Source organism: Ranitomeya imitator, chromosome 1 (assembly GCF_032444005.1).
Source record: "Ranitomeya imitator isolate aRanImi1 chromosome 1, aRanImi1.pri, whole genome shotgun sequence".
NCBI lineage: Eukaryota > Metazoa > Chordata > Amphibia > Anura > Dendrobatidae > Ranitomeya > Ranitomeya imitator.
In genome coordinates this window covers 1,100,395,121-1,100,421,857 of record NC_091282.1, presented here as the reverse complement: position 1 = coordinate 1,100,421,857, position 26,737 = coordinate 1,100,395,121, and the positions used below count along the sequence as shown (strand labels likewise).

Below are 26,737 nucleotides of genomic sequence, written 5' to 3'. Positions count from 1 at the left end.
GCCATATAGATCACACATAATACTGCCAGTGTTTTCACAATACTGCCATATAGATCACACACAATACCACCATATAATTCTCACAATACTGATCAAGCATAATACCACCATACAGATCTCACGTAATGCCATAATACAGCATGACGCCCGCAGCTCCTGTTATCGCACGCATTGAGTTGTGTGTGCGCAATGGGGAAAGATATGCAGGGGGGAGAGGCGTGCATAGGAGAGGATTAGATACACGGTTCACCAGACAGTATCACACAAGAGAGGATTACATACACGGCTCAGCATAATATCACACAGTATAGGATTAGATACACGGCTCAGCAGACAGTATCACACAGGAGAGGATTAGATACACGGCTCAGCATATCACAGGAGAGGATTAGATACACGGCTCAGCAGACAGTATCACACAGGAGAGGATTAGATACACGGCTCAGCATAATATCACACAGGAGAGGATTAGATACACGGCTCAGCAGACAGTATTCCACAGGATAGGATTAGATACACGGCTCAGCAGACAGTATCACACAGAAGATTAGATACACGGCTCAGCATAATATCACACAGTATAGGATTAGATGCATGGCTCAGCATAGTATCACACAGGAGAGGATTAGATGCATGGCTCAGCAGACAGTATCACACAGGAAATGATTAGATACACGGCTCAGCAGACAGTATCACACAGAAGATTAGATACACGGCTCAGCATAATATCACACAGTATAGGATTAGATGCATGGCTCAGCATAATATCACACAGCATAGGATTAGATGCATGGCTCAGCAGACAGTATCACACAGGAGAGGATTAGATACTTGGCTCAGCACAATATAGTGAGAGATGCACGGTCTGATGTCCTGTGAGGAGCTGCAGTGAGAGGTCGGAGCAGCACAGAGCCTCCCCCATCCCCTCTGTTACCTCTCTGCAGCTCCAGATAGAGGACATCAGACGGCAGCACTCCTTCACCCTCTCTAGGGATTACAGCCACACACCAGAGGACAGGGAACGCCGCTGAGTGTGAGGGGAGACAGATGGAGCTGCCCCTCTAACAGCACAGCTCAGTCACAGTGGAGCTCACAGGTACACTGACTCCACTGTGGCTGAAGCAAGATGGCGCCGATCTCCTGCCTCTGCTGTGATGTGGAGACAGCCCAGGCGGCGTGGCCACATCAGAGCAGAGAGAAGTTGAGCTTATAATTGTAGCTAATGGGTCGCCTCCCGACCGCAGCCTCCTATGTCCAGGGCAGCCGTAGTTTGCACAGTGTAAGTGTCGTGCTGGGACTCTTACACTGCTGCAAAGCAAAATGGCGGCGCCCAGTGGCTGCAAAAATAATTAATAATAAAAAATATATTAAAGTTAAAAAAAATAATTTTGTATTAAAAATAATTGTTTATATAAACAATTATTTTTAATACAAAAACAAAATTGCGGCACCTTCCCTTTAAGACTGGGATCTAAGGGGTAACGTTTCTCCTTATGAAGAGTAACAGGTCAGGCCTGGCATGTCAGAGTGAGATCCCGGTCTTAAACCTAGCCAAATTGGATCTCATACTTTGAACTGAAGAGGGGCAATAGCCCAAAACACTGTCTGCAAATTGAGATTTTGGTTTGGCTTTTATCCTAAGTAATATTGCAAAGCTTGTTAAAGGGACGATATTGACTTGTATGATCACTACTTTGAATAGGTGGCACTACAGTTCAAGTCCTCCTCCTCTCTGAAGATGCAGTTTGTATAAATGTACCTTAAGGTATATGTGGCTGGCTGTAGTGACTTCGCCTCGATCCTCATTGAATAGAAGGGTATATTACTATAGTACAAGTTGACAACATTTACCAGGGTTGGAAGCTCAGCAGCAGGTGAAGCGGTAGAGGTAGGATCCCATCGGTGTGTTCCTTCATAGGGTTCACCATGTGCCTCCTCTGGGTTGCCACTCTGTGACGGGGAGTAATAGTCCTCCAGAAGTTCTGTGGTGCAATGTTCATCTAAGGCATCAAATGACTCCTCGGGGGGTATTTCTAACCTATATACAATATATGAAGAGGTTGAGAACTGCATGATGCATTCGATGTCAGCATTCATCATCTAACACAAACTAGTCATAAAGAGGAGTTCCATAGGTGAGATATAATGGACATTTTTCATGTCAGTGAAATATTTCCTTATCTAATTTTTTGAGCCTTCATTGTACTTCTGGTTCATTAAATTTGTGAAAGTACTACAGAATGAGACTAAAACATTCCTTATTGTGGTCATAGTAGTTAAGTATACTATCTAGATTATATGTAAAATTAATACAAATTTATGTAAATTTAATTAAAAAAAATATGGTGGCACGGGAACAAATCAGGGTCAGGTCTCTACACACCAGAGCGCCTTTGTAGTAATGAATCAATCAGTGAATTAAGTGACCGACTCATCGTTTCTCAAGTAATTTTTTTCTTTCTTATGGCATTTATTGACATTTTCTTGAGCGAAATTCTTCAAATTAGTACATGAGCTTCATGAATTATGCGCAAAATAAAAAGATATTAACTTGTCTGGTTTTTTTTTGGTTTTTGTTTTACCTTTTAGTGCAAGAAGTCACATGTTCAAATAAAATGACAAAATTTGAACATAAAAATCACTCTAGGAAGTGACTGGAGACAGTTGTGCAAAAATGATGTGACTTTTTAAAATGTTGCAATTGATGAATCAGCTGAAAAAAATTGTAAATTAAAAAGAGTAGGGCACAAATGAGAAACAAGGCTGAAAACGCCTAAAACTACACAAAAAAGGCGCAAATGTAATTATGAATTAGGCCGTAAATGTGCAATCAGAAGCCTGAAAAAAAATTGCCATAGGCTTATACCGTATATACTCGAGTATAAGCCAAGATTTTCAGCCCAAAAAATGGGCTGAAAGTGCCCTCTCTACTTGTACTTGAGTCATGTAAGGCGGGGGGGGTCGGTAGCATTACATGTGGCACAATGCTATATGCAGCGTCTATGGGGCCATAAAGAACTGCATGGAGCATTATATGGGGCATCTATGGGGCCATAGAGAACTGCATGGAGCATTATATGGGGCATCTATGGGGCCATAAAGAACTGCATGGAGCATTATATGGGGCATCTATGGGGCCATAGAGAACTGCATGGAGCATTATATGGGGCATCTATGGGGCCATAAAGAACTGCATGGAGCATTATATGGGGCATATTTGTATATGGAGCATCTTATGGGGCCATAATGAACTGTATGGAGCATTATATGGGGCCTATTTTGTATGGAGCATTATATGGGGCCATCATGAACTGTATGGAGCATTATATGGGGCTCCTGATTCAATATGGATATTCAAAAACACTTAACCTACTGATGTCTCAATTAATTTTACTATTATTGGTATCTATATTTATTTTTGACATTTACCGGTAGCTGCTGCATTTCCCACCCTAGGCTTATACTCAAGTCCATAAGTTTTCCCAGTTTTTTGTTGCAAAATTAGGGGGGGGGTCGGCTTATACTCGAGTATATACGGTAATTGTTTTTGGTTACTGTCCACCTCTTGCAATGCTACCTCCACCACAGAATTGCCATGGCGCACTTCCTTGATGGACTGTCTCTGAAAAGTTATGGGACCATTTATCACACCTAACTTTGTTATTTCGAAGTGTTGAACCATAACCTGTGTATGAAGCATCGTCCTGTTATGTTGTAGCCTAATATTTCCACTACAGCTAGAAAAGTGGACTTTAAAAGTATAGCTTTTAGAGTCACCTTAAAGTGTACCACCAGCGTAAACTATTCTAGCATAGACCGAGGGGCCCATTATGACCATCGGCAGAGGTCACACACACCTTGGGGCAGCCCTGGGGGAGAATAATTAAGAGGATGCAGAAACATCTCCCTTATAAAAGTACAATGAGACAGAATCTGCTCCACAGCAGCCTATAAACCAGATAATGGTCTTTAAACCACAGATCACACGGCCATATAAAAACTGCACTCTACTACATACGGACGTTAATAAGACAATCTTTAGAATATAGGGTAGTAACAGTAAAAAAAAAAAAAAATAAAATTGTACAGATCTTGCAGTTTTCCTAGGATTTGGGGCTAAGAGCTCATGGATTACCATTCATCTGCAGGACACATCTGCTCCTGATCGTCCTCACTGGCTTCTTCCTGGGCTAATTCTTGTTCCACCGCTTGCAGCTCAGCAGATGTCCTCTCTAGCAATGCGGACACAGCATCCTGGAAGAAAATCGAGTGAAAGCAGTCAGTGGTTGATCATGAAAGGAAAAGCAGACAGGAATATACACGGCATGTAAAAAAAAAAAAGCAATTCTAACTACACCTCCATAATGTTTCATTGAAATTCTGTTTGACTTCTGTCATCTGGTACCAGAATAAATCATTATATAACCTCAAATAAAACCAGTCAAATTTCAAAAGTTGCCATGCTTCAAAGGCAGATGTCAGCTGACAGGAGTCAATTGCTCTCATCTTGGAATATGGATAAGAAGTGATTGTGGGAACTAACTTTCTTTAATAGAGATATTCTATACCATGTGCAAGCCATGTAGTAGAGGTAATGGTTAAGGGAGTCTGATAATGAGTTTATCAAGAATCAATCAATCAAGGAGTATTTTATGCTACTTTTTTCATCTCAAATGCATAATAACATTGTGAGATTTATAGGTTGCTGTAATGTAAAATAGCCAAATCATCGATTGCACTATTGCTCCTTGGTAAAGAGGAGATGCCGCCATATCCTCCATGGGGAACGGACGGCAGAAGAATTTATAATGGTTCGTATATGGCATCTTGTTTTACAAACTTCTTTTTAAATGGCTGTTGTTAATTTTTAATCTTGCTAATTCGGTGTTAGGCAAAGATAAACACAACTGACAAAAAAAATTGAATATTCTAGGTTAGAACAAATAGCCAGAGTTATTTTTTAGGGAATGGCTCCCTCCAAATCTACAGCATGTGCATTAGAGGTTAAATGATGTTGCACAGATAGGCCAGCAATGTTGTACTCCATAAAACCTAAAACACAGAGCAGGGCAGACCTAAAAAAGGAATACTTCCCATTCTAATACTCACTAACTGCTCATTTCTGAATTGGCATTTTCTAAATTCTTGCAACTTAGTACTGCAACTGACTGGATTATTAGAATTCAAAGAATAACTATTTAAAAAAAATATATATTTATTGATCAGCCTTTGTAAAGATATGACTTTTTGTAATATGCTTTAATACCGGTATTTTATTTGGCTTTCTTCGATCTCAAACACTACCCTGCAGTGAAGAGCCCAATGTAAGCGCTTTAAAAAGTTGCTTTTAACTGCTGCTCACAGAAGTCCCCTACAAAGATTGGTTGAATGAAGTAGAAGGATCTTGCAGAGCAGCAGTTGAAAGTAGCTTCTAAAGGAGCATGAACTGGTCATTGAAACAACACTGTAGTAGTTCGGGAATGCGAAAGGACACATTAGGTAATAAAGTAGATGACAAAAACTCATAACTTTGCAAAGGCTGATCATTAATTATAGAAAAATAAAAAGTTCATTTACTCTTTATATTTATACAGTATCTCTTCTACTGAGTTGTATGCAAATAATATTCCCATGCAACGTACTATTTATTAAAGAGACATTACTTGTGGCCACATTCCTTTGTTATCTACTGAGTATCAAGGACCTTGAAAAAGCACTAACTTTATTATTAACTTACCAAATCCAGATCTACAGGTCGCATCTTATCCAAGACAGACTTTTCAACAGTCTCTTTTGGATGATGAACGGATCTGCAGGGCATCAACGTGTGCCACCGAGTGTATTCTTCATTTGTAAATGACAGGTCTGCCAGATTGATCTGGATACCAGCCTGGACAAAAAACACAGATTAAAAAAAGAAACATGAAAACCTCTTTCAGCATTTTGAAGTTTCTATATAGATTTTTGATGTTTGGCTAACACCACCCAGAGAGTCCCCGGGCCTCCCTTCTACACAGGTCAAAAGGAATCATTTGTGTTTTCATTTTTTCTCCCCACAGATATGCCGCTAGCAACACAAAAAAGTCTGCTTATAAAAAAAATACTTCATATTGCATTGGGTTTGAAGCAAGCGCCTGTGGAAATCAAGATGCAGAACTACCGACTGGTCGGTTCACTAAGCAGCGCCAGTCCATGCATTCAACTGTCTAAGGCAGTACATGGGGCTTTCTTCAGATATCCCCTCCACTCAGAAAAGTCTGTGAACTTTATTTCCAACAAGATGAAATCTGTAAGGCCAGAATCAAATAAGGTTTCCAAAAGTAAAAGGCTATTGAGGCTCGGTTAGATATGTCAATACATGTAATCATCACCATCACAATGCTGTTTAAGATCATTTTTAGTGCAATAGACACAATGATTAAGTATGTAATATGTATGACTATGCCTGGATTTAAAGGGATTGTCTAGGACTTTAACATTAATAGGTTATCAATGTCTGATTGTCAGGGGTGCCGAGAGTTGCACCTCCACCTATCAGCTGCTCCCAGAGTCGCTGGGGCCAGAACTGCTCAGCCATTCAGCCATGGAGCTGCACAGCTCAGACAACGGAATATCGGCCGTGGCCGGGCACTGCATCTCCGCCACATACTGAAATCAATAGGGGCAGATGTGCAGCTCCCGGCTGTGGCCAATATTGCAGCTCTGTAACAGAGGTTCTGGCCGTCCCAGGAGCAGCTGATCGACAGGAATGGCGGGTGCCGCACCCCCACAATCAGACATCGATGGCCTATCCTAAAAATAAGCCATCAATGTTAAAGTCCTGGACAACCCCTTTAAGCCTGCCACAAGTGTGAAAATTTGAGGACTTTAAAAAAGGAAAAAAAAAAACACCTAAAAGTTTGTTGGGCAGCAGACATATAGTACATATTTGTCCTGCCTTACTTCTACTCTAAGGTGGACATAATATAGAGCCGAGTGGCACAAGATGGCCAGCCGTGAGAATGATATTGAAATACTCTGTCATGCCATGCATTGCCAGCCATTGTTTGGGAAAATTTGGGAGTTGTGAGTGAAGAGCAAGGTGAACAATTCCACCAGGACATTGAAGAGATGGAAAGAAAATACCAGGGAAAATGGAACATTACAATGATGGCAGACTACTTAGAAGCTTCGGTACAGGAGATCGGGTCCGGATCTGACACTGTGGCTAATGTGCATGTGCTGTTTTCTGAAACTATTGGAAGATAGGGTCTACAGAAGCCCAAGTGGCCAGTGTGAAAGCTGAAAGATTTCCACGTGATTTCAATAGTAGGTCATTTCCTGATGGGAATCTATCACCATATATATACTTTTAATCTCAGATCATCATAATAAAAGGGAATAAGACACCGATTCCAGCGCTGTGTCACCTACTGGGCTCCTTGTTGTAGTATGTTGCAACTCTACTAATCCTTTCATTGGCTCTGTCTAACCGTGCGTTCAACGATTGTCAGTGCTCTCTCTATTCTGCATACAGGTTGAAAGCCGTGGCGGGGGTTGGGATAGCAAGCGCTTATGAATATGGAGGACTAAATAGCAGGGGCTTTTCATTGAGAAGACCATCAGCGCTGCAGAAGATAAAACCACGTTTAGTCAAAACTACAGTAAGTAGCCCAGTAAGTGAACATTGCTGGTATCAGGGTTTCTGCCCCTACATCTTGCTGCTGTCAGCAGATAAGGGTACTTTCACACTGGTGTTTTTTTTAATACGTCGCAATGCGTCGTTAAGGCTACTTTTACACTAGCGTTTTTTTAAATCCGTCACAATGCGTCGTTTTGCAGAAAAAACGCATCCTGCAAAAGTGATTGCAGGATGCGTTTTTTCCCCATACACTTCTATTGATGACGCATTTGCGACGGATTTGCACACTTCGCATCCGTCTTGCGACGAATGCGTCGTGCTTTGGCGGACCGTCGGGAGAAAAAAACCCTACATGTAACGTTTTTTTCTCCCGACGGACCGCTTTTTCCGACCGTGCATGCGCGGCCGGAACTCCACCCCCACCTCCCCGCACCTTACAATGGGGCAGCGGATGCGCCGGAAAAATGCATCCGCTGCCTCCATTGTGCAATGCAGCAAACGCTAGCTTCGGAATCTCTTCCCGACGCATTGCGACGGGGAGATTCCGACGCTAGTGTGAAAGAAGCCTTAGGGGAAAAAACGCATCCTGCAAAGTTGTTTGCAGGATGCGTTTTTGCCCCATAGCGTAACATTACAGACGCATTGCGACGTATTGACACACGGCGCAACCGTCGTTCGACGGTTCGTTGTGGCGGACCGCCGGGAGCAAAAAACGTTAAATGTAATGTTTTTTGCTCCAGACGGACCGCTTTTTCCGACTGCGCATGCGCGGCCGGAACTCCGCCCCCACCTCCCCGCACCTCACAATGGGGCAGCGGATGCGCCGGAGAATGCATCCGCTGCACCCGTTGTGCGGCGCTAACAACGCCAGCGTCGGAATCTCGGCCCGACGCAATGCGACGGGCCGAATTCCAACGCTAGTGTGAAAGTAGCCTAAGGCAATAAAAACCTAGTGACATTCCTTTTAAGAGGCAGCAGTTGATGAACCTAAAACATTCATCTTCTGAACCTCCTGTTTGTAAGTAATGCTGCCTCTTTATGGAGAATAAAGTGATGTTATTACCACTATGTAGAAGAAGAAAAGGGACCACAAGTGAAAAAAAAAAAAAGTAAAGTTGGTATAAACAAGTGGTAACAGCGCTCCCTACTAAGGGACGCTACTGCCTAAACTGATATTTTGTATATTTTCTAACAGGAGATAAAATCATTGTGCTGAAAGTGAAACACTTATAAAATTACAAAGCGGCACCAACAATATGTCGGCAATGTTCCTAAACGTCCCCCAAGTCCATTTATATTTATTCAGTACAGTCTAGCCGTCATTTCCATTCTCGTCAGTGAGCAGCACGGAATGAATGACAATTTCTATAAGTGCTGATTTCATTGTATATTGGATGAACACCATCCTGATTAAGAAATGCTGCTGTGTAGCGCAATGAATTTTTGTTCGCTCCGTTAAATGATACTTGATTAAAGAGTTTGCTTTCACCACGTCTCCAATATTTACCCTCAGGAAGTGTCCTGCTGACAGTCGCCGTAAGCTACAGATACATAAACAGAAAGCCACTCACTCCAGTAGTAATACATTTCGAGGACTCTTGGTGATTGAGAGAAACATGAAGAGACCAAGCAGATATACAAGTCACATACCAAGCATTCCTCCTGATGGCTTCTTCCAGCCGAACAGACGTCCACTCTCAGAGTCTTCTGCTGCAGAACGCTTTGTGAAACGGACACTCGGAACAGCTCGTTGAACAGTATAGATTCGGTGGCCGGGTGCACTTTGGTCCTAAAGAGGCAGCTGATGTCATTTGAAGATGGGAGAATAGCAACCCGGATATAGCTGTATGGAAGGAAGAAAAAAGGGACTTCAGCGAGAATCTCCCTATGTCTATTAAAATGAGCCATACAGTTGTGGCCAAAAGTATTGACACGCCTGCAATTCTGTCAGATAATACTCAGTTTCTTCCTGAAAATGATTGCAAACACAAATTATTTGGTATTATTATCTTCATTTAATTTATCTTAAATGAAAAAACACAAAGAAAAATTGTACTAAAGCCAAACTGGATATAATTCCACACCAAACATAAAAAAGGGGGTGGACAAAAGTATTGGCACTGTTCGAAAAATCATGTGATGCTTCTCTAATTTGTGTAATTAACAGCACCTGTAACTTACCTGTGGCACCTAACAGGTGTTGGCAATGACTAAATCACACTTGCAGCCAGTTGACATGGATTAAAGTTTGTCTCAACCTCTGTCTTGTGTCCTTGTGTGTACCACTTGAGCATGGAGAAAAGAAAGAAGCCCAAAGAACTGTCTGAGGACTTGAGAAACCAAATTGTGAGGAAGCATGAGCAATCTCAAGGCTACAAGTCCATCTCCAAAGACCTGAATGTTCCTGTGTCTACCGTGCGCAGTGTCATCAAGAAGTTTAAAGCCCATGGCACTGTGGCTAACCTCCCCAGATATGGACGGAAAAGAAAAATTGACAAGAGATTTCAACGCAAGATTGTGCGGGTGTTGGATAAAGAACCTTGACTAACATCCAAACAAATCCAAGGGTACAACAGTGTCAACCCGTACTATCCGTCGGCATCTGAATGAAAAGGGACTGTATAGTAGGAGACCCAGGAAGACCCCACTTCTTCCCCAAGACATAAAAAAGCCAGGCTGGAGTTTGACAAAACTTACCTGAAAAAGCCTAAAACGTTTTGGAAGAATGTTCTCTGGTCAGATGAGACAAAAGTAGAGCTTTTTGGGCAAAGGCATCAACATAGAGTTTACAGGAAAAAAAAAAAGAGGCATTCAAAGAAAAGAACACAGTCCCTACAGGTAAACATGGCGGAGGTTCCCTGATGTTTTGGGGTTGCTTTGCTGCCTCTGGCACTGGACTGCTTGACCGGGTGCATGGCATTATGAAGTCTGAAGACTACCAACAAATTTTGCAGCATAATGTAGGGTCCACTGTGAGAAAGCTGGGTTTCCCTCAGAGGTCATGGGTCTTCCAGCAGGACAATGACCCAAAACACACTTCAAAAAGCACTAGAAAATGGTTTGAGAGAAAGCACTGGAGACTTCTAAGGTGGCCAGCAATGAGTCCAGACCTGAATCCCATAGATCACCTGTGGAGAGATCTTTAAATGGCAGTTTGGAGAAGGCACCCTTCAAATATCAGGGACCTGGAGCAGTTTGCCAAAGAAGAATGGTCTAAGAATGGTCTCCAGCAGAGCATTGTAAGAAACTCATTGATGGTTACCGGAAGCGGTTGGTCACAGTTATTTTGGCTAAAGGTTGTGCAACCAAGTATTAGGCTGAGGGTGCCAATACTTTTGTCTGGACCATTTTTGGAGTTTTGTGTGAAATTATCAATTTTTTGCTTTTTGCTTCATTCTCTTTTGTGTTTTTTCATGTAAGACAAATTAAATGAAGATAATACCAAAGAATTTGTGTTTGCAATCATTTTCAGGAAGAAACTGAGTATTATCTGACAGAATTGCATAGTGATGAGGTTTCCCATTAGAGCGGACTCATTTTCAGGAGTATTCTCAAGTTGCCTCTTAAGCAGTTCAGAGCTATGCAGTCTCCTTGGGCTTTGTTCACATGTCCAGTAATCATCCATCAGAACAGATCCAGCAGCAAGCAGTTGACAAAAAAATTACACAGACAACTTTTTTTCCCCTGAAAAATACTGATTTCAACTACCGTACATACATTTTATAAACATTCAAGTCTATAGAAAACAGATTTTTTTTTTTACATTGAAGTCTGTGGAAAACTAATCCTTTAAATAGCCATCTGTTTTTCTTCCATTAAAAAAAAAAAATCAGCTGTTTGCTTAGCGGATCAGGTTCAAATTGATGATTACTTTAAAGTTCACATGTCCAATAGTATTTGGCAAATATTTATGTTTCCACCTCCAGTAATCAAAAACAAGTATTTTCAAAAAGGAGGAAAGCAATTTAAAGGATCAGTTTTCCACAGACTTCAGGTAAGTTCACACAAGGAGTTTTTGCTGCGTTTTTATGCTAATTTTCAACCACTTTTTACAGTACCAGCAAAACCTATGAGATTTCAGACATCTCATGCACACACATTGGGTTTTTGTGTGATCAGGATTTTGTGCATTGCAGTGTTTTTTTTTTTTTTTTTTTACATGGGGCATGTCACTTCTTTCAACGTTTTTCAGCGTTTTTCACCCATTGACTTGAATGGGTGGTGAAAAAACGCTGCAAATACGCTAGGTTGACTTTTCTTGCAGCGTATTTGCTGCAGAAAAGTCAAGGAGAGCCGGATGTGACGTCACACTCGGCACTGCTACATCTAGATGGCAGGAGACATGGTGCGTCCATACAGCCTGTCATCCAGCAGAGCGGACGCGAACCCCATTCACTTGAATGGGGGGTCCGACAATACAGTGTTTGACACGCTGTCATATGTATGACAGTGCGGCAAACACCGCTTCTGATAAGTGGGGAAATCCTCCCCGCCGGTCAGAGGGCCGCGGCTCCCTGCTGTCAGAAAAGAGCGGGAGCACTCAGCTGTGATCGGAGGTGTAAACTGTACCTCCGATCACTGGTGTCAGCTGATGGGACTACTGCTCCCAACATGTCACACCTACAGCTGCTAATTACAGTGACAGTAGGTGCGGCGGATGGGAGTTTTCATCTGCCGCTCCTGCGCTATAATTTTTTAAAAAAAAATACGACGTGGGTTCCCCCCTAATTTTGATAAGCAGCCAGACAAAACGCACAGCTGGGGACTGCAGCCCCCTGCTGTCAGCTTCAGCTAGTTATTTAAATAATTTAAAAAAACGGCGTGGTGTCCCCCCATTTGTGACAATCAGCCTTGCTAAAGCTGACAGCTGGGGGCTGGTGTTCTTCTGCTGGTAAGGGGCCATTGATATGGGGCCCTCCAGCCTAAAACAAGCAGCCCTGGTGCTTTGCCTGGCTCTTCCCTCTTACCCTGTAGTGGTGGCAAGAGGGGTAATGAGGGGATAATGTCACCTTGCTATTGTAAGGTGACATTAAGCCGGCTTAGTAAATGGAGAGGTGTCAATAAGACACATAACTACTATATAGTATACTATTACTATAGTAATTAAAGGGTTAAATACACACACACACAGGTGCAGAAAAAGTATTTTAATGAAATAAAACACCACACAGTTTTGACCATCTTTTTAATTGTTCTGCCATTCCAAAGCGAAGCCCTCGATCTTCAGTAATAAAAATAAAATTAAAAAAGCGAAAGTATACTCCCTGATCCGTCGTAGTCCGATATATCGAGTGTCCCACGCAGTATCTGGGGGAGATAAAGCTACAACCAGGAGCGATGCTAATGCGACCGCTCTCGGCTGGAAGCTACTAGGGAATGAATGAGACGCAACGGGCGCAGGCTCAGCAACTAGCGGTGACGTCACCGAGCCTGTGCCCGCTCACAGCCTGACATGAGGTAACCTCTGGAGGTAACCTCTGGAAAAATGCCAGGGAAGAGGATACCGCAGGTAATGTATCGATCTATTCTATCTATTTTATAAATCTATCTATTCGATCAATCAATCTATTCTATCAATCGATCTATTTGTTCTATCTATTCTATTCTAACCATCTACAGAAAGTTGTTTTTTTTTTCTCTGTGTGCATTCAACTTTATTGGCATGCACAAAGAGAAAAAAAACATGAAAAAAACGCACCAAAAAAGCGGCAAAAACGCACCAAAAACGCACCTAAACCTGCATTTTCCCGCCAAGATGATCAGGTTTTGCTGCCGAAAAAAACACAGCAAAAACGCCCTGTGTAAACTTACCCTTAAATGTTAAAAATAAAATTGTATTCAGTTGAAATCAGTTTTTGTCAGACAAACGACAAAGTTGTGTCTGCACAACTTTTGTCAACAGATTGCTGCTGGATTAGTTCTAAAGGCGGATTACTGGACACGTGAACATAGCCTTACAGTCTCCTCACTTCCTTGTTTATGGTGGGTGGGCTCTCCTACTTGAGTGACAGCTCTGATGAGCAGCAGAGTAAAATCATGAAGCTCAGCACACGTTCTGCTGTAACACATTCAGCTGTCAGTGGTTTGTTCTGAGCATAAACTATTAGCAATGTAGTCACAAACAGAAACAAGGAATTTCAATAAGCAGACCGCTCAGGACAGCGAGAGCCCGGATTAGAACTTTTCTGAAAGCATGCCCAGCTAGTGGCTAGTGATTTTGCAAGCTTTATAAAAGCAGCTCCATGGAAACCAGCTGTATACTACTAGATAAAAGCTCTCATTGCTGTTGATTGACAGCAAGTCAAAGCAAGTCAATTACAAACTTGCTTGTTTTTTTGCTAACTAAAGCCATTTAATAACTTGAGAATACTCCTAAAAGCCTACAATACATTTTTCACATGAGTAAATATCCTAGTACTGTCAAACCTCCTAATGTACATGCATTACTGCAAATAAAAGCATTAAAGGGAACCGGTCATATTGAAAATGTCCAATATGCAGATATAATGCAGAGCAGGAAGAGTAGCGGTGATTGATATGTAGTTTTGTAGACAAATATTCTGAATACTGTCATTCATTGAAAGCATTGGTCATGTTGGGCTTAGTAGTCAAAGGTGTGGGAAAATACAAATTATACATGGACAGCTATGAATCAGGGATTATGACTACTCCCTCAACTGTTGCTTTGCTAACAGGCAGGTACCTTGCCTAGCTTCCTCTCTATTGCACTCCTAGTCAGTTCTGGCAGACAAACCAAAACCTATATGTTTGAAACTCTCTCTTGGACTGTAAGGAGGTATGAGAGCCTGTTGGCCATATTGCATATGTCTGTGACACTTACTCTTCTATACTAAAATATAAAAGTGTTATCCACATTATACTAATTTAAATTCCAAAGGTTCTTAACACTGCTCATGCAGGAATGTACAATGCTCAAAAAAATAAAGGGAACACTAAAATCCCACATCCTAGATATCACAGAATGAAATATTCCAGTTGTAAACCTTTATTCATTACAGAGTGGAATGTGTTAAGAACAATAAAACCTAAAAATTATCAACGTAAATCAGAACTAATATCCCACGGATGTCTGGAGTTGGAATGATGCTCAAAATCAAAGTGGAAAATGAAGTTACAGGCTGATCCAACTTCAGTGGAAATGCCTCAAGACAAGGAAATGATGTTCAGTAGTGTGTGTGGCCTCCACGTGCCTGTATGACCTCCCTACAGTGCCTGGGCATACTCCTAATGAGGCGGCAGTTGGTCTCCTGAGGGATCTCCTCCCAGACCTGGACTAAAGCATCTGCCAACTCCTGGACAGTCTGTGGTGCAACGTGACTTTGGTGGATGGTGCGAGACATGATGTCCAGATGTATTCAATCAGATTCAGGTCTTGGGAACAGGTGAGCCAGTCCATAGCTTCAATGCGTTCATCTTGCAGGAACTGCTGAAACACTCCAGCCACATGAGGTCTGGCATTGTCCTGCATTAGGAGGAACCCAGGGCCAACCGCACTAGCATATGGTCTCACAAGGGTTCTGAGGATCTCATCTCGGTACCTAAATGGCAGTCAGGCTACCTCTGGCGAGCACATGGAGGGCTGTGCGGCCCTGCAAAGAATTGCCACCCCACACCATTACTGACCCACCGCCAAACCAGTAATGCTGAAGGGTGTTGCAGGCAGCAGATAGCTCTCCACGGCATCTCAAGACTCTGCCGTGTCTGTCACATGTGCTCAGTGTGAACCTGCTTTAATCTGTGAAGAGCACAGGGCGCCAGTGGCGAATTTGCCAATCTTGGTGTTCTGTGGCAAATGCCAAGCGTCCTGCGCGGTGTTGGGCTGTGAGCACAACCCCCATCTGTGGACGTCGGGCACTCAGACCATCCTCATGGAGTCGGTTTCTAACTGTTTGTGCAGTCACATGCACGTTTGTGGCCTGCTGGATGTAATTTTGCAGGGCTCTGGCAGTGCTCCTCCTATTCCTCCTTGCACAAAGGCTTAGGTAGCAGTCCTGCTGCTGGGTTGTTGCCCTCCTATGGCCTCCTCCATGTCTCCTGGTGTACAGGCCTGTCATCCTGGATGAGCTGCACTACCTGAGCCACTTGTGTGGGTTGTAGAGTCCATCTCATGCTACCACGAGTGTGAAAGCACAACCAATATTCAAAAGTGACCACAACATCAGCCAGAAAGCATTGGTACCGAGATGTGGTCTATGTTCCTCACCTGCAGAACCACTCCTTTATTGTGTCTTGATAATTGCCAATAATTTCCATCTGTTGTCTATTCCATTTGCACAACAGCATGTGAAATTGATTGTCGAACAGTGTTGCTTCCTAAGTGGACAGTTTGATTTCACAGAAGTTTGATTTACTTGGGAGTTTAAGTGTTCCCTTTATTTTTTTGAGCAGTGAATGTATGTATGCATGTGTAGATAGAGATCTGTATCTACACACACACACACACTGTATAAATACTTTCCATGTTCTCTTCACTGCATTAAGAAACTTTGTATTTTAAATGAAAATATTATGGATAAACCTTTTGCATTTTTGAGATATAAGAGCAGGTGTCGCAGACATAACCAATATGGCCAACACCCCCTCATCCCTCCTTGAATAGTCCAAGAGAGAATTTCAAAACTAAGGAGTTTCTGCCCAAACTGACCAGAAGTGCACTAGATAGGAAACCAGGCAAGGTATCCACTTTTACTGTATTCATAATGGCTGGACACAAAACACATTTGCTATATGCAGATGAGAATATTAATTTGGATTAGATTTCAAGATGTATCCCAACTTTTACTATTTATCACATATCAGTAGAATAGATGAGGAGCAGAGACCCTCCTCGATTGAGGACCCCAGATTAGGCCTCATCATGTCAGAACTGCTGAGTGTGCCGTAGGCAAGAAGATCTTGAAATATCTAATAGTTAAATATATTATTTCTGGAAAAAGATTATACATTACCCATTAACCCCTGCATATACAGAGCAAAGAAAGAAAAAAACAAAAGTAAAACTCTAAACATTTGGGGTTCATAAATGTCCAGTTATCAGAGCAAGGCTCCTCCAGCCACGTAAATAAAGATGTGGTTAATATAAAATGTCATTTTCAGTTCCTATTACTTTTATATGCTTAAAAGTGCTTACAAGACTTCTAATCCCCAAGAAAAAAGCATGTGTAGCTGCAATCAAGAAAGGCAGCACTAAGATGAAAGAGATAAATCAGACATCAACCATAACAGCAGTCTCCATTGTATATGCTTTCCACCCTTTGAACTTCGATATCCAACGCAACACAAAGCACTTAGTACTTGAGAGGATTTTTTTCCTTCAACTCTTCTCATGAAGGGAACGCACTTGCTCTGTTTCTGAAGGTTGTTGAAGAAGTAGTCAAAGCGAACAGATGCCACCTCTATAGTCAAACTGCGCCGTGAATGACAAACTACAGTAATAAGTGTTTTGGTGCTGGGTGGTTAATAACCTCTTGACCACACTGGTTTAATTACTTTGTCTCCACTCAATATTTAAAGGGAACTTCTGGAAGTAAAATGAACTTTCCGTTGGAATACTCCTTAAGGAATCATTTCTTGGCAGTGCTGTTTGCCAGCCAAGGAAAGACGAGGCTGGATCTGTAAACTTACACTCTGGAGCAGTACTGGACCCGAGGTGGATGGTTCCTCGTCTCTCCAATAATTATCACAAAGCTAGAATTTCCAGGATCATATCTAAAGAAATAAGAAAAGAACTTCTGAACGGTACAGAGAAAAAAAAATAATTTGAAATGTAGTGTACCTGAATGTTTCTCTAATCGGGAGGCCTCCACCAACTATCGGAGAGAAGCAGCTGAAGAGTCACTTATGACACCAGTGGTTATAAAATGCGGAGGCCTTTCTCTCGCTGAAGCAATCTTTGAGTTTGCAACATAATGGACACCTAAGCCCCCGCAAACACACAGATTAATGTCAGACGACAGGTTTGGCCACCATTAATTTAAAGAGTACGGTGGCGTTGGCCACCTGATCATCGGGAGAGATGTCCAATTTTGGACTGCTGATCGTATTGTTCTCACAGAAATAGTCCGACAGTAAATAGGTCTTTCTCATAGAGAACAGGAGCGCTCGGCCCAACAAGCGTTCCTGTGTGTCGGAGAGATGGACGTTGGCTGAACCTTCGGCCAAAGTATCTAACCGCCGGCAGCCATCTGAGGTGTGTGAGGCTTTAGTTAAAGTCACCGTCAAGCTTCTATCCTGTACTCGCAATGCTGTTCTGAGTGGCCCCAACTAATATTAACACAAAAAATGCTTGTCTGAAATTTTACACGGAATCTGTCAGCAGGATTTTGCTATATAATCTAAAAACAGCACAACATAGGGCAAGAAAGCCTGAATCCAGCGATGTATCTGTTTTCTCTGATGTAGATATAGCAGAGCTAAGACTTTTTGGCTGTGTATAACCAGGCCCACACCTCTGACCGGCAGCTTCCAGCGTAGATGTCAGCAAGCTGATAATCTATGGTGGGGGGATGGGGATACATAGATTATCCTGGCTGTCTGGCACATGAGGTATAGTCCTGTAGTTTTAATCTCCTGCTGATAAAATACTGATTGTATTGACACTACAGCACACAGCCTAATAAGTGACACATCCCTGGTATCAGGGTCTCCTGTCCTATATTATGCTACTCTCACATTAAAATAAGCCAAAAACCTGCTGACAGAGTGCCCTTAATTATATGTGGGTAGCCACACAGAAAAGTAGTGGCAAGCAGCTGAGGAGCAGGGACTGGCAGGTAGTGACGGCACACAGTGTAGACATCTCTAGATGCCTCACATCAGGAGAATGGGGTCTTCTGCCCTATTTGGTACTCCAGGAAGGAGTATATGAATTAGACAAGTGACCTTCTGTGCATGAGACGCTGTCCACTGGAGTATATTGGAGTTGTGAAACATTAGGCAGCAAGTCTGTTGTAGAGCCATGTGCATGCTTACCTCTTGACTTTTTTGAGGCAGATAGATATATATATATATATTTATATTTTTATTTATTTTTTTCCCTTCAAAGATTCTTTAAATAAGCTTATTGAATTAAATGCTCAAAATAATGTAGCCCTGCCACCAGACAAAACATTTTGCACCCCTGGGGTAGACATTTATCAGGCCCTTAATTTGGATCGCTTTATGAACATTCTGAAGAATGTGGTAAAATAGAAGACTTGTGATTTATTCTCAAATGCAGAATAAGACAGACATGAACATTTTTTTTTTTACCTTAGAGTTAACAGAACCTCTGCTACCGAGAGCACTGGATAATCTTCAATAAATGCAGCATCTTCACAAGGCCTGGGAAACAAATAGAGAATGCTGTAAAATGTTACCAAAGGGCAAAGTTTCAACAGAGACACAAGCTATCCACAATGAAGCACAAATATCAAAGAAACTGGTGAGTAACAGTGACAAGTGGCAGCTGGAAAGTCAATAATGGCTCTCCCATCAGTTTCCCATACGGATGAGAGTTCTCAACAACAAATGGGGTATATATGCGCCACAATTACCATATGTACCTCAATTTTTATACTAATTCAGGTTATGCACGCACATTGGCAATAAGTGCCCCTATATGCATCTCTTAACATTCTAAGAGGAAGAGCTTATGCATATTTTTAGTGTATTTTTTTCAAAAATAAGTTCTCAACAACAGTTACAGTTCTCCACAGAAATGTATGATCACAAACTTATTTCTCTCAGTAATGGGAAAATCTTTTTTGACTTAATATTTATTTTACCTGTGAATTGGGAATATTGTGAATGATTAGTAAAGAATAAAGATTAGTCCAGGAAGAAAAAAAACATCTCTCTTAATGAGAGATATTACAAAAGTTACATTAACCCCTTAAGCCCCGAGGGTGGTTTGCACGTTAATGACCGGGCCAATTTTTACAATTCTGACCACTGTCCCTTTATGAGGTTATAACTCTGGAACGCTTCAACGGATCTTGGCGATTCTGACATTGTTTTCTCGTGACATATTGTACTTCATTTTAGTAGTAACATTTATTCGATATAACTTGCGTTTATTTGTGAAAAAAACGGAAATTTGGCGAAAATTTTGAAAATTTCGCAATTTTCCAACTTTAAATTTTTATGCCCTTAAATCACAGAGATATGTCACGCAAAATACTTAATAAGTAACATTTCCCACATGTCTCCTTTACATCAGCACAATTTTGGAACCAAAATTTTTTTGTTGTTAGGGAGTTATAAGGGTTCAAAGTTGACCAGCAATTTCTCATTTTTACAACACCATTTTTTTTTAGGGACCACATCTCATTTGATGTCATTTTGAGGGGTCTATATGATAGAAAATACCCAAGTGTGACACCATTCTAAAAACTGCACCCCTCAAGGTGCTCAAAACCACATTCAAGAAGTTTATTAACCCTTCAGGGGTTTCACAGGAATTTTTGGAATGTTTAAATAAAAATGAATATTTAACTTTTTTTCACACAAAATTTATTTCAGCTCCAATTTGTTTTATTTTACCAAGGGTAACAGGATAAAATGGATGCCAAACATTGTTGTACAATCTGTACTGAGTACGCTGATACCCCATATGTGGGGGTAAACCACTGTTTGGGCGCATGGCAGAGCTCGGAAGGGAAGGAGCGCCATTTGACTTTTAAATGCAAAATTGACAGGAATTGAGATGGGACACCATGTTGCGTTTGGAGAGCCACTGATGTGCCTAAACATTGAAACCCCCCACAAGTGACACCATTTTGGAAAGTAGACACCCTAAGGAACTTATCTAGATGTGTGGTGACCACTTTGACCCACCAATTGCTTCACAGAAGTTTATAATGCAGAGCCGTAAAAATAAAAAATCATATTTTTTCACAAAAATGATCTTTTCGCCCCCAATTTTTTATTTTCCCAAGAGTAAGAGAAGAAATTGAACCTCAAAAATTGTTGGCCAATTTGTCCTGAGTACGCTGATACCCCGTATATGGGTGTAAACCATTGTTTGGGCGTATGGCAGAGCTCGGAAGGGAAGGAGCGCCATTTTACTTTTCAATGCAAAATTGACTGGAATTGAGATGGGATGCCATGTTGCGTTTGGAGAGCCCCTGATGTGCCTAAACATTGAAATCCCCACAAGTGACACCATTTTGGAAAGTAGACCCCTTAAGGAACTTATCTAGAGGTGTGGTGAGCACTTTGACCCAACAAGTGCTTCACAGAAGTTTATAATGCAGAGCCGTAAAAATAAAAAATCATATTTTTTCACAAAAATAATCTTTTCGCCACCAATTTTTTATTTTCCCAAGGGTAAGAGAAGAAATTAGACCACAAAAGTTGTTGTGCAATTTGTCCTGAGTGCGACGATACCCCATATGTGGGGGTAAACCACTGTTTGGGCGCATGGCAGAGCTCGGAAGGAAAGGAGCGCCATTTGACTTTTCAATGCAAAATTGACTGGAATTGAGATGGGACGCCATGTTGCGTTTGGAGAGCCCCTGATGTGCCTAAACATTGGAACCCCTCACAAGTGACACCATTTTGAAAAGTAGACCCCTTAAGGAACTTATCTAGATGTGTGGTGAGCACTTTGACCCAACAAGTGCTTCACAGAAGTTTATAATGCAGAGCCGTAAAAATAAAAAATCTTATTTTTTCACAAAAATGATCTTTTCGCCCCCAATTTTTTATTTTCCCAAGGGTAAGAGAAGAAATTAGACCACAAAAGTTGTTGTGCAATTTGTCCTGAGTGCGACGATACCCCATATGTGGGGGTAAACCACTTTTTGGGTGCATAGCAGAGCTCGGAAGGGAAGGAGCGCCATTTGACTTTTCAATGCAAAATTGACTGGAATTAAGATGGGACGCCATGTTGGTTTGGAGAGCCCCTGATGTGCCTAAACATTAAAAACCCCCACAAGTGACACCATTTTGGAAACTAGACCCTCTAAGGAACTTATCTAGATGTGTTTTGAGAGCTTTGAACCCCCAAGTGTTTCACTACAGTTTATAACGCAGAGCCGTTAAAATAAATTTATTTTTTTTTCGCAAAAATTTTTTAGCCCCCAGTTTTGTATTTTCACAAGGGTAACATAATAAATTGGACCCCAAAAGTTGTTGTCCAATTTGTCCTGAGTACGCTGATACCCCATATGTGGGGGGGAACCACTGTTTGGGCGCATGGCAGAGCTCGGAAGGGAAGGAGCGCCATTTGGAATGCAGACTTAGATGGATTGGTCTGCAGGAGTCACGTTGCATTTGCAGAGCCCCTGATGTACCCAAACAGTACAAACCCCCCACAAGTGACCCCATATTAGAAACTAGACCTCCCATGGAACTTATCTAGATGTGTTGTGAGAACTTTGAACCCCTAAGTGTTTCACTACAGTTTATAACGCAGACCCGTGAAAATAAAAATTCTTTTTTTTTTCACAAAAATGATTTTTTAGCCCCCAGCTTTGTATTTTTACAAGGGTAACAGAATAAATTGGACCCCAAAAGTTGTTGTTCAATTTGTCCTGAGTACGCTGATACCCCATATGTGGGGGGGAACCACTGTTTGGGCTCATGGCAGAGCTCGGAAGGGAAGGAGCGCCATTTGGAATGCAGACTTAGATGGATTGGTCTGCAGGCGTCACGTTGCATTTGCAGAGCCCCTGATGTACCCAAACAGTAGAAACCACCCACAAGTGACCCCATATTGGAAACTAGACCTCCCATGGAACTTATCTAGATGTGTTGTGAAAACTTTGAACCCCCAAGTGTTTCACTACAGTTTACAACGCAGAGCCGTGAAAATAAAAATCCTTTTTTTTCCCACAAAAATGATTTTTAGCCCCCCAAATTTTTATTTTCCCAAGGATAACAAGAGAACTTGGACCCAAAAAGTTGTTGTCCAATTTGTCTCGAGTACGCTGATACCCCATATGTTGGGGTAAACCCCTGTTTGGGCGCACGGGAGAGCTCGGAAGTGAAGGAGCACTGTTTTACTTTTTCAATGCAGAATTGGCTGGAATTGAGATCGGACGCCATGTCGCGTTTGGAGAGCCCCTGATGTGTCTAAACAGTGGAAACCCCCCAATTATAAATGAAACCCTAATCCAAACGCACCACTAACCCTAATCCCAACTGTAACCCTAACCACACACCTAACCCAGACACACCCCTAATTCTAATCCCAACCCTAATCCCAACCGTAAATGTAATCCAAACCCTAACCCTAGCCCCAACCCTAGCCCTAACCCTAACCGGAAAATGGAAATAAATACATTTTTTTTAATTTTATTATTTTTCCCTAAGGCTAGGTTCACATTGCGTTAGGGAAATCCGTTTAGCACTAGCGGATTGCGCTAACACAATGTCTTTTTAGGTGTCGTGTTTAGTGGTCGCGTTAACGTCCCCGCTCTGGAAGATCGGGGATCGGACCTCGGGCGCGCCGCGGACGCTGCAAGCAGCGTCTGAGGCGCGCCACAAAAGAATGGCACCTTGCTAGCGCGAGCCGAAAATGGCACGCTCTAGCGATGCGCTACACCTGAAAATCACATTGCTGTCAATGGTTGTGCTAACGGACCCGTTGCACGGCGTTAATTGTGACATTTTCGCCGTGCAACGCTGTCCGTTAGCGTTAACCCATTAACGCAATGTGAACCTAGCCTAACTAAGGGGGTGATGAAGGGGGGTTTGATTTACTTTTATAGCGAGTTTTTTAGCGGATTTTTATGATTGGCAGCCGTCACACACTAAAAGACGCTTTTTATAGCAAAAAAGTTTTTGCGTCTCCACATTTTGAGACCTATAATTTTTCCATATTTTGGTCCACAGAGTCATGTGAGGTCTTGTTTTTTGCGGGACGAGTTGACGTTTTTATCGGTTACATTTTCGGACACGTGACAGTTTTTGATCGCTTTTTATTCCGATTTTTTTGTGAGGCAGAATGACCAAAAACCAGCTATTCATGAATTTCTTTTGGGGGAGGCGTTTATACCGTTCCGCGTTTGGTAAAATTGATGAAGCAGTTTTATTCTTCGGGTCAGTACGATTACAGCGACACCTCATTTATATCATTTTTTTAATGTTTTGGCGCTTTTATACGATAAAAGCTATTTTATAGAAAAAATAATTATTTTGGCATCACTTTATTCAGAGGACTATAACTTTTTTATTTTTTTGGTTATGATGCTATATGGCGGCTCGTTTTTTGCGGGACAAGATGACGTTTTCAGAGGTAACATGGTTATTTATATCCGTCTTTTTGATCGCGTGTTATTCCACTCTTTGTTCAGCGTTATGATAATAAAGCGTTGTTTTTTGGCTCGTTTTTTTTCTTTTTTCTTACGGTGTTCACTGAAGGGGTTAACTAGTGGGCCAGTTTTATAGGTCGGGTCGTTACGGACGCGGCGATACTAAATATGTGTACTTTTATTGTTTTTTTGTTTTTTTTTTATGTAAAGAAATGTATTTATGGGAATAATATTTTTTTTTTTCTGCTTTATTTAGGAATTTTTTTTTTATTTTTTTTTTTTACAAGTGTGGAAATTTTTTTTTTTACTTTTTCACTTTGTCCCAGGGGGGGACATCACAGATCACCGATCTGACAGTTTGCACAGCACTCTATCAGATCGGTGATCTGACATACAGCCGGGCAGGATTAGAGCTGCAGCTGCAGCCTGATCCTGACCCGGAAGTGCTCCCTGCAGGACCCGGATGCAGCCCGGCGGCCATTTTGGATCCGGGGACTGCAGGGAGAAGACGCTCGGTACACGGTGAGCACATCACCGTGTACCGATCGTCTCAGGGAAGCCCGCAGGGAGCCCCCTCCCTGCGCGATGCTTCCCTGCACCGCCGGCACACCGCGATCATCTTTGATCGCGGTGTGCCGGGGGTTAATGTGCCGGGAGCGGTCCGTGACCGCTCCTGGCAAATAGTGCCGGATGTCAGCTGCGATAGGCAGCTGACACCCGGCCGCGATCGGCCGCGCTCCCCCCGTGAGCGCGGCCGATCGCATATGACGTACTATCCCGTCCATGGGAATTAAGTCCCAGGTCACCTGGACGGGATAGTACGTCATATGGGATTAAGGGGTTAATAAATTTACACTCTTTAAAAGAAAGTATTTCCCCATAGTTAAGCCTAGAGATGATGAGAACATTTTGAGCATTATCGGTCACAAAATGGAGCATGCAGAAGTCAGCATTCACTTACGGTTTTATGCATGCTTCATATACACCACTATCTCCCGCAACAGACTCGTCAGACACTGCAGCCGAAACACAGGACGTCTTCCCTTCCTGCATGTCACCTGTGGACTTTCTGGTAAAGTCAACATCTGGAGAGAAAAATACAAGTAAATAAAGCTCTTCGGAGATCAGCCAACTTACACTTGTGTAAATAAGGATTATAGTTAAAGTATTCTCGAGTTGTCTCATGAGCAGCTCAGAGCCATGCAGTCTCCTTAGTTTCCTCACTCTTGTTTTCTAGCAGGGCAGCCTTTCCTACAATTGCTAAGTTCTATTCACCAGAGCTGTCACTTATAGCAGAACTTGCACTAGGCTTTATAGTTCTCCTCAAGGGTATGTGCAGATGTTGAGTATTAGGCAGCGCTTTGGAGGCAGCACATGTCCGCTGCGCCCAAAGAGCTACCGGCTTTTGAACGCAGGTGATTTTGAATGTTACATGAATGTGAATTGAACCGTGTGGAAACACCACACCCAATACATTGTATGGGTGATATTTAGCAGAGACTCGCATCTCCGCAAAATAAATAGACATGCTGCAGTCTGGAAAGACGCACCACATGTCTGTCTCCGCAGGTAAGCCGCTGGCGACGGTGCATGCATAGTGGACATGGGATTTTTTGAAATCTCATCCACTATGCTGTAACATCTGGTCACTGCGGGTTGGACGATGTGGATGTACGCAGCATTTACTGACCGTAGGAACATACCTTAACACATTCAGCCACCATCAATGGTTTGCTCCTGAGAGTACACCGCTATCTCTGTATTGACAGAGATAACTGCATTTCAGTAAGCAGCTCTAGAAGGCTATAGCAGAGTACTCAGATTAGGAGACCTGCTGTGAAAGCTGGTTGGCTAGTGATTTATAGCTGCATCTCTTCAGAAGACCAATGAGAAAGGAGGGAGGTAAGCAGCCAACTGCTGTATAGGAAATCAACGGGCTGGGAAGCGGACTGGGATGTTAAATGTTAGAGTGCTTTCACATTGTGTTCTGTATCCCCGTCGGGGCATACATCCAAAATCCCCCTGCAAAATGGATACAGATGCACGCATGCGCCAATGGAGAAATAGATTGATGGTGATAGCAGAGCAGACATGTGCCCTGCCTTATAATATACTATAATATAATATACCATAATATTCAGGAGTGTACGCTTCGAAAAGGCAGACACCCAAACATAGTAGACTGCGTCTGAGTTTCCACCTCCGGATGGAGTACACTCCAGAAAAAAGTGCACGGCACACCACACGTTCAATCTGCCATAACCATTACAGTCTATTGGCCCTGGTGGCGCATATGTGCAGATGGCATTTTGAAGGGAATTTCAGATGTATACCCCAACGGAGATGCAACAAAATTTGAAAGCACTCAACCCCCTCTCCTGGAATGAAACTACTGTGCACTCTGCCAGGCTATAGAGGTCGGGGTCCATGGGAACCAGCAAAACACTATAAAAAACAAAATCTCTCATTGCAGGAGAATGACAGCAGACAGACAAAGCAAGTTAACTGCAAACTTGCTTATTTTCATGCTCTCTAACAAATTAAAGCAATTTAAGAATTGGAGACTACCCTTGAACCACATAGACCATAAGAAACTTGGAGAATCATTAAAGGGGTATTGCCCTATATTCGAGCAGTGCATCCCTTCATTCTCAATCTTGGTGTGGGTCACAGAGGTCATGGGGATGGGGGGAGGGGTTGGGGGAGTTGTGAAAATGGAATCATGCAAAAGTCTCAGGACAATCACCGTTTTAGAGGCATTCCAGGTTGGAGCAAAAGTTATTTATTTGGCTTTCATGACATCAAATGATAGAGGTGCAGGACTACAATGATCAGAAAACTGTAGTTTGATACAATC

At 42.3% G+C, this 26,737-nt stretch overlaps 1 protein-coding gene across 1 annotated transcript in view; it reads right to left on the bottom strand.

Annotated features, from left to right (window-relative positions):
* The window catches only part of WWC2 (WW and C2 domain containing 2), a 283,965-nt gene that overhangs the window by 18,173 nt on the left and 239,055 nt on the right, over positions 1 to 26,737 (bottom strand). Inside the window, exons 12-18 of the mRNA XM_069744273.1 lie at positions 24,842 to 24,965; positions 18,893 to 18,964; positions 17,267 to 17,350; positions 9,272 to 9,464; positions 5,738 to 5,890; positions 4,136 to 4,254; positions 1,852 to 2,038 (exon numbers count right to left, since the gene is read on the bottom strand). Coding sequence (XP_069600374.1) covers positions 1,852 to 2,038; positions 4,136 to 4,254; positions 5,738 to 5,890; positions 9,272 to 9,464; positions 17,267 to 17,350; positions 18,893 to 18,964; positions 24,842 to 24,965 — 932 coding nt within the window. The remainder of the gene's footprint in view (positions 1 to 1,851; positions 2,039 to 4,135; positions 4,255 to 5,737; positions 5,891 to 9,271; positions 9,465 to 17,266; positions 17,351 to 18,892; positions 18,965 to 24,841; positions 24,966 to 26,737) is intronic.